A 17271-nucleotide genomic window follows, 5' to 3' on the forward strand; every position below is an offset into this window, starting at 1 on the left:
ACGTATAATAAAACTAGTATTCTTAAATACAAGCTCTATGGCATCGGCAATGTTATTGAAATTTAAGAAATATTGGGATGAAGTGCATATTTTGATGGGTATAGCTGCTATCTTTGATCCGAGGTATAAGATGAGGTTGGTGGAGTTCTATCTTACACATATTTATGGTGGAGAAGTTGCTTCAGATAAAATTCAAGAAGTTCGAAACTATTGTGTTGATCTCTTTCAAGAATATAAGAGTAGAGGAGCTTAGTCATCCCAAGCATCTTGTTCTAGTGAAGTTGTTGGTCATGTTGAGGGTGACCGACTGTCTAGTTTTGATAGGTTTGTCGCGTCGAGTAGCTCGAACGTGGATACAAGATTGGAATTGAATTCTTATTTAGAAGAAAATGTGCTACCCCGCACACCATGATTTGACACTTTAAGTTGGTGTAAGACAAACGGATTAAAATTTCCTACTTTACAAAAAATGGCTCGTGACCTTTTAGCCATTCCTGTCTCTACCGTTTCTTCAGAATCGGCATTTAGTACTAGTGGGAGATTGATTAGTCCACATCGTAGTAGACTTCATCCTACTACATTGGAGGCTTTAATGGGTGCTCGCACTTGGTTATGGAACGAAATAAATGGTAAGTGATTTTTTCAATGACTTGTAATGTTAATAGTGATTTTCAAATTTTAATACTATATATGTTTCTTTTTAGGTTTGGCTTCAACGGTCGACAAAGTTTTATGTCCAACATTACTTGACGAAGAGGAAGAGTCGGATTCAAGTGGTCACTAGAAGAGGAAGAGAATGTCATTTGTTGATAGATTTTGTTGAGTATAGACTTGTTGTCTTGCTGAATAGACTTTGTAGTTTGTTAAAGCTACTGCTCCTATGCCTTTTGAGATGTGTTTTTGCTTCAACACTATGGTCTATGGTCCAACGTTGTTGGTTCTGATTCTGTATCCATTGCTTCAGCATCTGAGATGCTGCATCTCCTTCATTCTGCTCCTTGCTTTCGTAAAATATCCATCTGCCTTTGAATTATAGTCAAAATTTTGAGCTACTTGAAATGTAAAAAGAAAATTGGTTCTGTAAGTTTATTTGATGTTGCTTAACCTTATTTTATGATTGCAGAGGCTTGGATTACATATTTGTCTGCAATGATATGAGATAATCTTTTAAAAAGTAAATCTTCAACTATAATCCATGCTTTTTAATACTTGTGGTTTCATTGCAATTGCAATTATGTATGGCTATTGTAGCATCAATTCTTATGATAGCTTGTAAAATTACATCTTTCTGCATCTTTTTCCCATAGGGTTGAGAAAGTTGAGAATAGAAAAGAGTTCAACTTGACTTATCAAAAAGAAAAATGAGAATTCAACGTGTGGACAAAAAATTCCTCTCTTATTGACATCTTATAATGTTGTTTTTTGTTTCTGAATACACCTCTTTATTTTGGATTTATGCAATTTGACCTCTACAATATAATGTTATTTTCTTGGCCCCATTAATTCAACTGCTGTTTAGGTCTAAAGTTTTCAGTTTTTCCCCATAATCTATAGAACAACTTTATTATTTTAATATCTTGTGAATTGCTAGCTATAAAAAGAAGGTTAAATTATCTAAAGCTTGTGAAATAAAGAAGCCATATTACAAGTTAACTTTGCGGCCAGATTAATTTTTTTTTAAAAAAAGACAAGCTTTCAATTCAATAATAAAATCACTTTGCCTACTCACATGCAGTGAAAAGAGGAAACAGACAATTATAGCACATAAAAGTATGGCCAATTAGTAATTGCCAAAACATAAACGCGTAAAAAGTTTGGCCTACGTAGTAAAAAATCAGATTTAAGTCTAGCTTTTTAAAAAAGAAAGAAATTTTATAATTAAAAAAAAAAATCGGGTGCAGGGCGGGGCGGGTGAATGCGGATTTAAATCCTATGCGGGGCGGATGGGTTTAAATTTCGCGGGTCCAGACAGAACCCGCCCCGCCTGCCATTCCTAGATTTACCTTCACTTTCTGATCGTCAACACAATGTGCTCAACTGCCTGGTATTCATCCGAAGAAAGAAATTTGACGTTCAAAGTAGCATCAAGATAAGTTAGTCAAATATCACATGAATCTGTTTTTGTTGAACTTGACCCTAATTTTCTCTGTATTTATTTATTTGTTTTTTTTATCTTGTGTTTTGAGAAAGTGACGATTCAAGAAGTAAGTTTGACTTGCTTCGTTATTGCCTTGAGCATACTGATAAAAACCCACCTTTATTTGTGTTTAAACTATGGGTTGATTCTGAAGGAGGTGGAGAAGAGAGGAACAGACAGACTTTTGTCTGAAGATTATCAACATTAACTACAAGTTTAATAATTTAAAAAAGAAAAAGTGAATATAACTTAAAAACTGACTATCTGGTGCAATTCCTACGGGTTAAACTTAGCTGATGTCTGGGCTTGAGTTGGTTTCCTACTCACAACAGAATCCTTTGTTCTTCCTCGACCCTTCCCTTCTCTATCTTTTCCTTTTACCTTCAAAGAAAGAGGAACTAGCCCATTTAACATGGAACTTAAGGTAACGTAAATATCTAACAAGTTGTGATTTCTTTAAGATGGAAATATTATCCCGGAACGAAACTATTCATGCAGCATTCGCAATGCTCTGACAGCACGAAATGCAATTATATTTCCACCATTGCAAATTGAGGGCAAGCTCCCATAATAACCGCGAAAAATCAGCCTCAAGCTAAGGCTGTTCTTTGACATGGAAATGTGATATATATCTACAGGAAGACTGAGAGTAAAACTTTGCTTATCAAGGTGAATTTGCAGCAGACATGCTGCTACAAGCTTCTCTGCCAATGCACCACACTCGACTTCTGCTTGGTGTTGCAGTTACCGAACTGATCTTCAATTCAGCAGACTCAATGTCTATATCGGAAGCATTGGTATGGCGAGAATCGCAAGATCTTTCATCAGTTTTATTCATCTGATCAATTAATGAATGCCTCACACGACTAGGTATAGGACTATCTGACAATCCCAGAATTCTTATGCCAGGAAGGTGGCATGCAGCCGCGGGTGAATTAGGATTGCTCAAGTTGTCTTCTTGAAGAATTTCTCCTATCCTAGTTAGGATGCAGAATGCCAAGTTCAAGAGAACCCGAGAGTATGCTTCAAGAATTGAACGTCCAACATCCTACAATGGTTACAACAGAAGAACAAAACAATTAAAAACTCATTGAGCAACCATGAAAATAACAACTAGTCTTTCCTCCCATAATCTTGATATTCTAAAACACGGCATACGCAGCTCATAGCACTAGGGAGATACAATATAAGCTAAAACAACTCAAACGGCAGGACAACTATCCCTGTCCAGTAATTGTGGTGGACAAATATATACAATTGTTTGCTTGGAACAATTAAAGACCCTATTTATAAAGCAACATGACAAAATGGCAATGTTTCTGACCTTCCAGACCTATATTGCCCGACCGGCTACTGTAAGAACAGAATACAAGGATAAGAAACGATTCAACATACAGACAAGAAAGCTATTTCAACTGAAAGATTCTAGTTTGTTTTTTACTAAGAAAAAAATTAGAGGGAAGAGTTCCCTCATCTGAGAACCACCACTCACATTCAATTCCTTCCCACTAATAAAAAAGTTTGAGAATCTCAAGAACTTAAACGAGAACAGAGAAGTGAGTGTATCACAATGCTCTTAGCATATCTTATGGATGTAGCTAGTGAGATATAATTACTACCTTGCCATATTGGATCTTTGTGACATTGAGGAATGTCTGAGGAAGGTTTGGATATTTAATCTTGAGCTGCAGCAGAAGAGTTTCCGCTCTGCTCAATAACACCTCTACCTTGTCCAGTTCAGATATTGGATCTTTTATGAAAGACCAAGATGTTCGTGCAGGAGATTTTCCACCAGCATGTTCTGCTATTTTCTCTTTCCAGGCAAGTATTGCTGCTTCCAACCTGTTAACAGCTTCAAGGGCATTGTGTTCAGATCTTATGTTAAGGGCCACGAACATCGCCTCCACAGATGTTGATTCTGCCGATAGGATCCTGTAAAGTTCCTCCCCTAGACTTGTCCTGCCAGACTGTTAGAGTGAATTGATCTTGTTACCTGTTTCTTATAAACAAAGAAATATATAGTTAAATAATAGCTTTAGTGACATAGGTAACTTACCTTTGGAAGTGCATCTGTAATGATTGTTGGAACAGGCATTTCAGACAAGACGTTTTCATTGATAGCTTTAGCTGCTTTAAATATTTGATTCACCAATTTACCCTGATTCAACAATTTGTCTCTTTCAGGATCAGAGAGCCCAGATATGGGTACCTGGGGTGAGGGAAGCCACCACCTTTTGCTCTGCCCAGCACCTCTGCTTCTTCCTTCTGCTCGGCTACCCACTTCCATGTACCAAAACTCGGTATTAACCATTGAATCCAGAGCTTCCTAGACATTGCAAGAAATGATATTCAGAAATAGAACCAAATTGATGCTAAAGGAAATAGCCCACTTTTCTAGAATTAAAGAGACCACCTACAAGAAGCATGGAGTCCAACTTCTGAAGTGCTGGAAGATTCATATGGATGTCCGCACGAGCTTTTGGAGTCATGATCTGCTCCAACAGCAAGTGGAACTTAGCATAAAAATTTTACTGCGATGAAATACATTCAGTGAAAGGCTAAAAGTCACAGATACCTCCAATTTCTGGCCATTAGAACCATTTTGTTTAGCAGGGACCAACTCAATCATATGGTTTGTAGGAGAGAGCAACCAATCCATTTCTCTCTTCCATTTCCTCTTCCTATCCTCCGCAAGTGGCTCCAATTTCCAGAGCTCTCCAAACACTGATGCTGCAAATCCAGTAACAGTATAATCAGGAGAAAAGAGTAACAGCAAAGTGGAAAAACAGAACAAGTAGAATGATTTCTAAGCTCCATGCAAATCTTTTATGTTCCTTGACGCTCTCCAAATACTTTGTTTGTGTATTCTCAACACTAATTATTATTTATTCTCATCAACATAACTTCTTGTCTGCTGCATCCACACCATCAGAACCTAAAACTGTGACTAGACACAGCTCATAAATCCTTAAATCAGATTTCAGATTGTAAAATTACTTCTAGTTAAACTTGACCAAAACCAAGTTAAGATGCTAGAGTATTGAATATTCATCATTTTATAGCTAGTGTTTTCAGATGTGCATAATATTAGAGAGCTATTCTATTGGCCTGTTAGACTTTTTAGTTGTAACATAATCAAAGAGGTAAGCTAGGGGAATACTAGTGAAGAAAACCAAATTAGTAATCTTTACTACCGGCAAGATTTGTAATGGCATTTGACAGTGCTAATGCAGTGGAAATCCCCTTGCTTCCTCCAGTAACATCTTCCCCAAGTAACAATTTTGCAAATTTTTCTTTCATTGTTTCCACATCTGAAAACTGGGTTGCATAAGCAGGTTTTTCTTTTACATAGTAATGTTGTGGGCTTGCTGAGAAATCCCACTCATCATCCCTCTTCATTGTTGTCCAGTGAGAAGAGAAAGATCCAAAAACATTGTTGCTGGAACTGCTGCTTGAGTCATCGTCGTCCAAGGAATCTGTAATACCTCCGTCACCTCTGCTAGTGATACTTTGATTGTCATATGGCTGACTGTTCAAAATACAGCTTTCAAGGCCATCATATGTTGTAATTTCTGAGTGTTCCATTAAATTAGTAGTCAGATGGAGGGAAGGGTAAAGGCTAATCCAAGAAAACGTACTTATTAATAAGATGTAACGAGAAAAGAATGTTCTAGGGGGCATGATGCTTAAGGTGTTGACTGCAAGACAGAAGAATAAATAGAATGACCGCAAGAACATGCACAATTCATATGGCTTTTAACTAAAGACTTACAGAAGATTTAAAAAATTAAGCATCTTAAATATGCAATTTTACTGTTACTTATACAGCATGATGTTGCACGAACATGACACTACCACCATATTTTATTTGCATGTATGTGGAAATTCATATTTTTATCAATGCAAACTTTTTTCTTTGTTAAAGATGGGACAAATAAAAAAAATGATCAGCTCAATGAACAAATTGTCAAATTACTCTGTCACAAGAAGTAGGATCACTGTTTCTAAATCTATGTCCCTTTCTGAATGGTACACCAATAAAATATCAATACAGATCTAGATCTTCAAACAAGTTCAATTATTGAAGCAGACAATTCCTACTTTTCTGTTGTATCTGTGCTCATAAGAAATAAAGATGATTAGATGTGTATATCAGTTAGCTGTACATCTCTTTTAGAAATAATGGTTGTTCAAAGCTGATTACACTCAAAATAGTAGAAACAAAAGCCAGGAACTGAAAATAGAGTTCCCAACGTAGAAGTTGATACAAACCGGACTTATAAGTTCAAAATATCCCTAACTAATGCTGGGGCCACGTAAGACTGTCTATCAACTGGGAAAAGTATATTTTTTTAAGCCTTTGGCAATTCCCAGCATTTGATTTGTTAATTTACTGAGATTAATAAGCATCCACCAAATAACTAACATAACATGGTAATATGTCCAGATTCTAGAAACATTTTCTTCACAAAAGTCAAAGAAACATGTAACAGACGAGGTGGTTAGTAAATGTCCGATTCACAATCTAAATATTAGCATTCACTAACATAAACTGTGACATCTACCCATGATTTTGTGCTAAACCATCCGTAAAGATGAATAAAGATATCATTATCTTTATTAACTATATATATGTTGCAAAATTACCAAGCAGAGAACAAAAGGAAATAACCCAATTTAGAAAAAACATTTTGTTGATGCACAGATGTGATTGGTGCATTTCTTTTTTCTTCTCACGAAAAAAAAGCGCCAATCACATCGGTGCACCCAGCGCATTTAACCATTCATTGAGAAGCTCTAAAAATGCAGTAAACTCTCTCTTCGTGTGCAACCAGATGCATTGGATTGGGCATGTACACACAAGATAAGTTTTTATTCACCATGAAATGAAATTGCTATAGTACTTGGCATTTATTCTGTCATCTACAGTTCTTTTTTAGTAGGTAAAGGTTCTGTTTTTTACAGTTATATTTGAAAGAAGCAATAAAAACTGTAGGGCAACATCTTTACGAACACTCCAAAGAGTCAAATTAATATCCTAGAATGGGAGGATAGCATGGTCACAACCTTCCCAGTACCCTGACACAAACGTGAAGTAATTGAATATGTCATGGTCAAAATGCATATGCTTTAAAATGGAGGGCCATAGGAACAGAGCATTAATGCAACAGGACCCAGTACCCAGACCCTTCTTTACTACTACTGCTCTTTCATATCAATGGCATGTCCATTTATAATGGTCTCCACAAATTTTTCTAGGGCGTGGACAATCTCTGGTCCTTGTAGCAAAATTGTACAGAATGGCCAATTTATATCTTTAAGGTCCTTTTAGTTTTCTTTTGAAATGCAGCATTATAACAACTAATCCATGTGTTAAATACATTACCAACAAATAGAAAACATAACAAAGTTTTTTGTATGACCCACTCACCACACCTGAAAAACAACCCAACAGAGAAAACACTAGAGATTGTTGGGCAACATTTTGTGGAACTTTTAACATTTTGAGGCAGATTCAAGATTTGAACTTTATGGGTTTGGGATATCACTGAACACTAATCATTTGAGTTACTAGGTTCAACATTTAATATTTGTACATATTTCTCAATACATATGCAGGGTCTGTGACAAAGCTACTGCTGAACCTATACCTTACCTTGTAAATCTGCCCCCCAACATTCTGTATAATTTTAACAACTACGCCTCAATCAGAATCAAGTTAGGAATATATCCAAGTAGTAAAACTTTGAGACTCCATAAGAGAGAAAAGCTTACTCTCATTTTCATCAAAGTCAATGCTAATCTCTCTATCTCTTGTACAGCAGGCAAGTCTCCTCCTCATGAGTACCATCTTTACCAATCTTAGTTACTCCTTGACTAAATGTACTTGATATGACAAAGGATTATCTCTAAAATTGCTGCTCAACAACCACCTGAACCAACCAACAGTGAAAATGTTAGAGAAAGTTCAATATGACAAAACATGGCAAAATACAATTAATGCAACTGTTAACATTTTGAAAAAGACAAGGAGAAAAGGATTTAATACCCTCACTGTCATTATTATGGTGATTTGGAGTAAAAGCTACCTCTAATGAAGAAATTACGAAAATGAAGGCACTTGAATATTAATGAACTCACAATTAACCAAACCCCTTTATCAAAATTTGGTCCTCTATTTCCAAAGCTAGGAAATTGATTGATCCACTCACCCATTTAAGAACTTTAATGAAACAAATTATTTTGATGACTTAATTAGTTACATGTTGGACTCAACAAGTCAATTTTAGCTAACTTCACAATCCAGCTTCCCAACCTAGTCTGGCCAAAAAGGACAAAAATAAAAAAAGTAACGGACCCAAAAACCAATCAAATCAGAGTATCATATAAGTAAAAGATTTGTTATGAGTGGGCCCAGTTTCCTAAGGCTCCGATTTGACTCAGAGCTCAAAAATACTATACTTTCTCAAAATCTGTGAGTCCGTCATGGTCACCGGGCTCGAGTCTTGAAATATAAAATAAAAAAAGAACAAATTTATAAATTTAGAAATAACTTTAAATTCTTTTATTTTACTCACAAATATCACAATCCCATAAACAATAAATTTCGAGAGTATTCTGCTTTTTTTCTTAAACTTCGTGCGTTCATCATTGTGCTAAAGAAAAATTTTAAAAATAGGGCAAAAACAGAACCTTTTAGCGTAATAAAAAAATCGCTTTTGTGATGAAAAAGTCAGAAAAAGGCAAGAATCGTGTCAGAAGCTTCAGATTTATTTTTAAGGGGATTTTTCATGGATTCTCAAATATCAACACAGAAAATCAGAATAATGCAATTTCTTTTGAAAACATTGCATCTAAAAACTAACAGAAGGGCAAGACAAATATTAATCCCCCCCCCCCTTCTCCCTCACACGTTAGCCACCGACAAATTTGGAGTTGATTTTGGAATTTAGTGTGCTTTGTGCAGAACAAACGCCACATAAGGATAAGCAAAAAGGAAGTTAAAAGAAAATATAGTAATCTCTTAGCTTTTTTTCTTTTATGGAAAAAAGGAAAATAAGAGAAGCTGACAAATGAAGAAAGATATAGAAGAAGAAGAAAAGGGAAAGCAATGGAGAGTGATAAGAAGAACAGACCTTTATTTGATCAAATGAAGAGCCTTCATTCTTCTATTTGCAAAATGGGTTATCTACAGATTCTTAGTACTGAGAAGAAAGATGATTTTATTGGTCTGGTGAGAAGTGTGAACGGTGGAATATATAAAGAGGGTAAAAGAATGCAGAAAAGACAAGATTGGAGAAGAAAGGAAATGAGTGAGGGAGGGAGGGTATTAAAAGAATCTACAGAAAGTAGTAGACCAGTAGAAGTAGACAGAGAGAGTGTGAGATGGGGAGTGGGTAGAGAGAATATCGTATTGTCTAGCAGATTTATGTGGGGGGAAAAACCCCATGGAGAGTTGGACACGGTGGCGTAGTGGCTAGCGCATTTTTAAGAATTAATCGAAATATTTTAATTAATAATAAACTTGACCATATTAATCTTAATTTCTTTATTGAAAATAAAACAAATACTCATAAGTTATTTATGTTACATTCCGTATTTTAATATTAGGATGAGTCGTAGTAATTCATATGAGCTTGAAGGGATTAAGACCATTCATGAGGTTATAAAGGATTTGTGACTATGTTATTGTAAGACCCCGTAAGTTTAACAACCTTGATACCGTTATATACATTTGATATGATTTTATATAGATATTAATATTACTACTTCCGAATATGCTTTAAATTATACACATAATATGAGAAAGTTTATGATATTTTATTTATTATAAAGATAGTACTTTTGAATATGCTAAATTGTACACATGATATGAGAAAGTTTATGAGATTTTCTTTATTGTAAAGATAGAAATTATTTCCTCACAAGAAAAGAATGTTATCTTTTTACCATTTTAAGAATTAAGCGTACAAATTTTTTTATTCTTTATATGAGATTAAAAAAATTATAAGTTGAGAAAATATATGTATTTTTACATGGATATTTTAATGAAATAATAGTGTATGAATTTATTTTATATGGTACCACATAACCGTAATAGTACGGTGTATAAATTGTCTTAAAAGTAAATAGTATTTTAAGTAATTTGAGATAATCTTAATTATGTGAATAATTGATTAATTAATAATTTTTGTGAAAGATTAATTAGTTAATCATAAAATCTTGGATAAGTCTTTTAGCCCCCCAAATGCGGCAGCCATATACGTGACTCTTTAAGTCACAATTCAAGGTGGCATGGTTTGTGAGATTTGTAGATTAGTAATCCCTAAAGTGAGTCCCTTTTACCTACAGTCGGTTGGGCATTTACATATTTACCATTGTGTTATGACCGGTTAGCAGTCATGCATCTTCATTTATCATCAGGCTACGGTCGGTTGGGCAATTATCACCGGTTGGGCATCATTATTTACTACCGGTTGGACAGTCATATATTTACCACCGTACAAAAGCCGGTCGGACAGTTATCACTGATTAGTTGGGCAGTCATGTATCATACGATATAGATAATAACCCGTTAAGAATATATATATATATATATATATATATATATATATATATATATATATATATATATATATATATATATATATATATATATATATAAGAATATATACAACAGGGTCACTCCCATGGTGCTGGAAATCATACATTACTTTTACATAAAAATTGGAGTACTTTTCTTGGTCTCTAGTCTCCTAGAATAGTTTGTATTTGCTGGTAGCGTTTAGAGATTAAGTTCTTTTTTGATATGCTATCTTTTGAAAATGAAATTGTAGCCAGGACATGGAAAAGTTTTTCTTTTGGAACTGAAATATCTAAAATACCATGATCAAGGAAGAACATTAATAGAAAAAAAAACATAATTTTGCGCATTACATTGGTAATATGTGGCACCTTCACGTGTTTACTAGTTGTTTTATTGGAAAGATTGTTGTTTTACTTCTTAGTTGTGTTAGTGTGGTACCCTAATCGGGGAGCATGTGTGAGAGTAGATTTTGATCAGTTTATTTGCTGCCTTTTCTGTCTTACATACTTAGTATATTATTCGTACTAATATCTTTTTGTTGGTGACACTGCATTCATGCTTGTAGGTATATATAATCAGTTTGATGAGCCATCATAATAGACGAGATTGACATTCAGCGAAGGATCGGTAAGTGTCACGACCCAAAATACCTCCGTAGGAGTCGTGATGACACCTAATCTCTAAACTAGGTAAGCCTAATATTAACTGAAATAACCTTGATATTTGCTAATTTTAAGTTAATTAACTCTGAAAATTTACAACTCCCAAAACCGGCGGTACAAGTCATAAGCTTTTCTAAGAGTGGTTATACAATATAAATACTTCGTTGTCCCGAAACAAAGGAACAAATGGAAAATAAATACAAATAAAGGTGACTCTGAGGCTTGCGAATGCAGAAGTAGGTTTACCTTGAGTCTTCACTATATCGACCCGCACAGCTACTACCGATCAATACCTAGATCTGCACATAAAAAATATACAGAAGTGTAGTATGAGCACACCACAGTGGTGCCCAGTAAGTATCAAGACTAACCTCGGTGGGGTAGTGACGATCAATAGTCAAGACACCTATTGGTCAAATGAAATGAACAGAATATGATAATAAAATATCAAGATAAAGATAACGAGGTAATATCAACAGCGGAGAGAAATCAAAATACAAACAGTAGGGACGATAAAGGGACAACACGGATAGTAACAAACGTTAACCAAGTAAATCAGATAACCAAGTAAATCAACACAGACATAACAGAGATACAGACAAGTAAAAATGAATTCAAATAAAGGAGGCAATGTCAACTCAATCAATCACATCATGTCTATACAAAATCCCGACCATCTAAATCCTTGGTTTCTCATGTCATAACCTCAACTTCCGAACTTTCTGCACACATGACACCTTGTGCCCACATATTTTCCATTTCACTTTTCACAACAAAATTCACATGTTACTCAATATATAATGTCCGTACAAATACAATCAAGATGTTCAAGAAGTCTCATTTACATAACATAAGGTAAATTCCAATTTTCTAAATCAGTTAGGAAAGTCAGCGAGCAAAGATGAAGTTGTTTTTAGAAATCATTTGAGTAAAAAAGAAAATACCCTTTTTTAATTAAAATGTAACGTCGATTGAATTATTACCTTTTAACATGGTATTTAAGAAATTAACTTAGTAGAAATTCCTTTTTAAGTAAAATACAACCTCAGACGGTTTAAGGGGATATAATTGAGAAACTAATTGAATTAAAGGTGTAACAATTATTAAAATTTGTGTTGGAATATATACCACAGCGGAAGCAATAACAGAATCTTATTCACGTGTAATCTAAACAACTAGCACGTATGGAGATTTTAGGATTACCTCTTGAAGCGTAAACACAACAAATCTATGTCGTTCTCCAGTTCCTCAGTTGAAAACACACTAGCAGATTTTCACAGTCTTCTACTGTTACCCAAACAATAACCGAAAATAGAGAATTTTGGGTGGGCAAAATTCTAGTAGAAACCGCAGTCAGAATCATGTAAAAAAACGTCCAGCCCTTATATCCATATATATAGCTGCGTTTTTTAGGTCAAAACCGTTTCAAAACCTGTTAGATTTCCTTCTCCCACTAAGGGACGGTTTCCACGTTTTCTTTCCCACTAAGTAACAGTTTCCACTATTTTCTATTATTTAGGCACAGTAGGGACCACAAAATTTAATTAACAAGGCTTCCTATTATGATATTAATTTCGAAATTCTGAAACTAATTTCCATCATAATAAATTACGAATTGTTCCACTAAAAATTCGTAATTGCACTCCTTAGTTCAATTTCGAAATTCTTCCATAAAACCTTATTTAACTCCCCATGTTAAGATTCAGATACTAATCAATCAAACTAAATTACTGACTATTTAATTTATTGATTACTTCCTTTAGACTTACACTTAACTTATTTCATGTGTCGGATACAAAATCCACCGGCCGGGTTTACACATGAAAACTTATAAGCTTTCATAAAGGAGTATCATCAATCTCAAAATCGAGATATGGATTTCATCAACTAATTATTACTTCGCCAATGTATATCATTGTTATCCAATTTACCAGGCTTATTGACTCGCGAAAGAATCCTGCCTTTTAATAAATCAAAACAACAAGTGACATACACAACTAATAATAATTATATCAGGATTAAGAGTATAAGTACATTAAATGGACTAGAGAAATTATTTTATAAAGTCAATATAAAATACTCATCTCTACTTGATCCGTTCAATACATACAAAATGTACTAGCACAAGAAGTTGGAATTAAACCATTCCCATAATCAAGATAAATTATATTTAATCTTGTGCTATAATCATTCCGATGATTTGTCCAATTCCATCATTAGATTGTGAACATTAACTTTTATGTCTTACAAGAACCGATGATTTAATCTTCTGTGTATAAGCTAAACTCTATACACTAAATCATCTACTATGTAAGCAATGGACACACAAACCAACACATGATCTATTTAAAATAAAACCTTATTGAATTTAAACAAGTAAATAAATAATTGTTCATAAAGAATACTATAACAATACGCATGGCTTATAGTATATTCTAACAATCTCCCACTTAGACTAATAACCATGCGTCTACAATTTTGACACCCATTCCTTCTACATGCTTATCAAAAGTCTTCTGTGGTAAGCTCTTAGTAAACGGATCTGCCAAGTTATTCTCTGACGCAATCTTGGTGACCACTACATCCCCTCTCTGCACTATATCACGAATTAAATGATATTTACGCTCAATGTGCTTTGCCCTCTTATGGCTTCGTGGCTCCTTTGAATTTGCAACCGCACCACTATTATCAAAGTAAAGCGTAATTGGCGCTTGAATCGAAGGAACCACACCCAACTCTCTCAGGAAGTTACCGAGCCAAAATGCCTCTTTGGCTGCCTCAGAGGCTGCCACATATTCGGCTTCCATGGTGGAATCAGCAACACAAGTTTGCTTGATACTCCTCCAACTTATGGCTCCACCTCCAAGAGTAAACACATTACCTGAGGTAGACTTTCTAGAATCTCTGTCTGATTGGAAATCCGAATCAGTATACCCAATAGGTACCAGGTCATCCGATTGGTAGATCAACATGTAATCCCTAGTCCTTTTCAGGTACTTGATTATATGTTTAACCGCCGTCCAATGCTCTTTCCCAGGATTAGACTGAAATCTGCTAACAACGCCAACGACAAAGCAGATATCAGACCTAGTGCATAACATAGCATACATGAGGCTCCCCACAGCTGATGCATAAGGGACCGCCTTCATCTTTTCTATCTCTTCATCAGTCTTAGGAGACTGATATTTAGATAGAGAAATTCCATGTCTGAAAGGAAGGAATCCTTTCTTGGAATCATGCATGCTAAACCTGGAGAGTATTGTATCAATATAAAGACCTTGGGACAAGCCTAATATCCTTTTCTTGCGATCTCGCAAGAGTTTGATCCCAAGGATATGAGCCGCTTCTCCCAAATCTTTCATATCAAAATGTGTGGACAACCACTGCTTAACTGAATTCAACATGCCCACATTATTTCCTATGAGCAGTATGTCATCTACATATAAGATCAAAAATGCCACTTTGTCCCCATCCCACTTTTTGTATACACAAGATTCGTTAAGACACTGATCAAAACCAAAAGTTTTAATCGCCTTATCAAAACAAGTGTTCCATGCCCTAGATGCCTGTTTTAGTCCATAAATGGACCTTTTAAGCTTACACAACATGTGCTCTTTGCCACTTTCCATAAAACCGTCTGGTTGCATCATATAGATGCACTCATCAAGACTTCCATTAAGGAAAGCTGTCTTGACATCCATTTGCCAAATCTCATAATCATAATGAGCAGCAATGGATAAGAGAATCCTTATAGACTTAAGCATGGCTACTGGCGAGAAGGTTTCCTCATAGTCAATCCCTTCTTTCTGAGTAAACCCTTTCGCTACAAGTCTTGCTTTAAAAGTTTGTACTTTTCCGTCTACACCTCTCTTTTTCTTATAGATCCATTTGCATCCAATGGGTTTAACCCCATCAGTTGGTTCTACAAGATCCCAAACCTGATTAGAGTACATAAACTCCATCTCTGATTTCATAGCAGCAACCCACTTATCGGCATCCTTATCATATAGTGCTTGGTCGTAATTGACAGGTTCGGAGGTAGGCTCCTCAGAGATCCTATCATATGATTCTCCCAAAAACGTGTAACGAACTGGCTGTCTTATTTCTCTCCCACTACGACTACGCACTACATCAGTTGCAACTACATCACGTTGATTTTGTGGTTGAACCACAACATCATCAGGAACCTGAGTCTCCATGCTATCCACAGGGATATCAACGACTTCTTCCTGTTGTGCAGTCTGCTCAACATGACTCCCACTACTTTGTGGTAGTATGACTGCGGGCACTTGTTCTTGTGGTACATTAAGTCTATTGACATTTCTCCCACTACTAAAGTGCAATGGTATGTCAAAATTGACTTTCGGGGTTTGGATATGGTCATTTTGATTTTCAGATGACTAAGTTTCCATTCCTTTGCTAAGTTCCTGTAAAACGAGTTTACTTCTAGGAACATGGTTCATCAAATAGTCATCTTCTAGAAACTTGGCATTTGTGCTAACAATTACCTTTTTCTCTTTAGGACAATAGAATAAACCACCTTTCGTCCCTTTTGGATAACCTATAAACACGTATACATCCGTTCTTGCCTCCAATTTATCTGTTTCCCCTTTAGCACATGTGCCGGACAACCCCAAACTCGAATATGCCGTAGACTAGGCTTGCGCCCAGTCCACAATTCTGTAGGGGTCAAGGGTACTGACTTTGAAGGAACTAAGTTCAGAACATAATTCGCCGTTTCTAAGGAATGTCCCTAAAAAGACGAAGGCAAATCGGAATAACTCATCATTGATCTAACCATTTCCATAAGAGTCGTATTTCTTCTTTCAGCTACACCATTTTGTTGTGGAGTTCCAGGTGCAAATAATTGAGATGTAATTCCACATTCTGATATATAACCAATGAAGTCCGTAGAGAGGTACTCCCCACCACGATCAGATCGTAGTGTCTTGATATGTTTATTATGTCGCTTTTCAGTCTCAGTCTTGAATTCTTTGAACTTTTCAAAATATTCAGACTTTCGACGCAACAAATAAATATATCCATATTTTGAGTAATCATCTGTGAAAGTCATAAAATACTCAAAACCACCTCTTGCTTGGGCATTCATTGGACCACACAAATCAGAATGAATTAATTCTAATTTATCACTTGCCCGATTTCCTTTTGAGGGGAAATTTCGTTTTGTCATTTTCCCTTCTAAACAAGATTCACAAGTTGGTAGTGCCTCCACTTTCAATGAACTTAAAGGTCCATCCTTGACCAACCTGGAAATTCTGTTCAGATTTATATGACCCAAACGCAAGTGCCATAAATATGTTTCACTCAATTCAGAAGAACGTTTTCTCTTGCTTGGTAAATCAACATTATTCAGTTCTTTAGGTGGTAACGGTTTAGGAATAGAGTCAACAACAAAAAGACCATTAATCAATGTAGACGAAGAGAGATAACGCTTATTATGAGTAATAACACATTTATCAACGTCATGACAATTAAAATCATAACCATCTCTCATAGCGCTAGAAACCGAAATTAAATTCCTTCTAACGGAAGGTACATATAATGTGTCTTTTAAAGCTAAAACTCTACCACTACCAAACGAAATACTAATATTTCCTAATGCTAAAGCTGGGGCTGCTGAACCGTCTGCTTGATAAACATTGATTTCTCCTTTACTTAGCCGCCGCGTTACCTGAAACCCCTGCAAATAAGTGCAGATATGATTAGTGGCTCCCGATCTACACACCATGACATGATAGAAACAGCCGCTAAAAATGTTTCAACGACAAGTAGATGTAAATCACCTGGTTTATTTTTCAGCTTGGCCAGATAAGTTGGACACTGCTTCTTATGATGCCTGGGCTGCTTGCAGTGATAACACTTGC

General features: G+C 35.5%; 1 protein-coding gene and 1 long non-coding RNA gene across 3 annotated transcripts; both read right to left on the bottom strand.

Annotated features, from left to right (window-relative positions):
- Nucleotides 1-2652: 2652 nt before the first annotated feature.
- LOC107822417 (rop guanine nucleotide exchange factor 14) lies at nt 2653-9557 on the bottom strand. Of its 2 annotated transcripts, none has more exons than XM_016648956.2 (8): nt 9274-9557; nt 7913-8070; nt 5332-5709; nt 4713-4867; nt 4555-4629; nt 4194-4463; nt 3757-4104; nt 2653-3185 (listed from the first exon to the last, which is right to left on the bottom strand). In XM_016648956.2, the coding sequence occupies exons 2-8, from the start codon at nt 7986-7988 to the stop codon at nt 2802-2804; spliced, it is 1686 nt and encodes a 561-aa protein (XP_016504442.2). In that variant the 5' UTR covers nt 7989-8070; nt 9274-9557; the 3' UTR covers nt 2653-2801. The 2 variants fall into 2 exon arrangements, with proteins under 2 accessions (XP_016504442.2, XP_016504443.2); XM_016648957.2 differs by lacking the exon at nt 9274-9557 and adding an exon at nt 8187-8321.
- Nucleotides 9558-16828: 7271 nt separating this feature from the next.
- Nucleotides 16829-17244, bottom strand: LOC142182066 (uncharacterized). The gene is made up of 2 exons (XR_012710979.1): nt 17191-17244; nt 16829-17087 (listed from the first exon to the last, which is right to left on the bottom strand). It is a non-coding gene; the product is annotated as an uncharacterized LOC142182066 (long non-coding RNA).
- Between the last annotated feature and the right edge of the window lie 27 nt (nt 17245-17271).

This window comes from Nicotiana tabacum, chromosome 1, assembly GCF_000715075.1.
Source record: "Nicotiana tabacum cultivar K326 chromosome 1, ASM71507v2, whole genome shotgun sequence".
Classification (NCBI taxonomy): Eukaryota; Viridiplantae; Streptophyta; class Magnoliopsida; order Solanales; family Solanaceae; genus Nicotiana; species Nicotiana tabacum.

Excerpts from the sequence above, each read along its gene's own strand:
- LOC107822417 (XM_016648956.2), bottom strand. The coding sequence starts at position 7,988 with ATGGTACTCATGAGGAGGAGACTTGCCTGCTGTACAAGAGATAGAGAG. Across the intron at positions 5,710-7,912 it reads TGACTTTGATGAAAATGAGA|AAATTACAACATATGATGGC; the intron begins GTAAGCTTTTCT and ends TGGAACACTCAG. Across the intron at positions 3,186-3,756 it reads CAAAGATCCAATATGGCAAG|GATGTTGGACGTTCAATTCT; the intron begins GTAGTAATTATA and ends TAACCATTGTAG.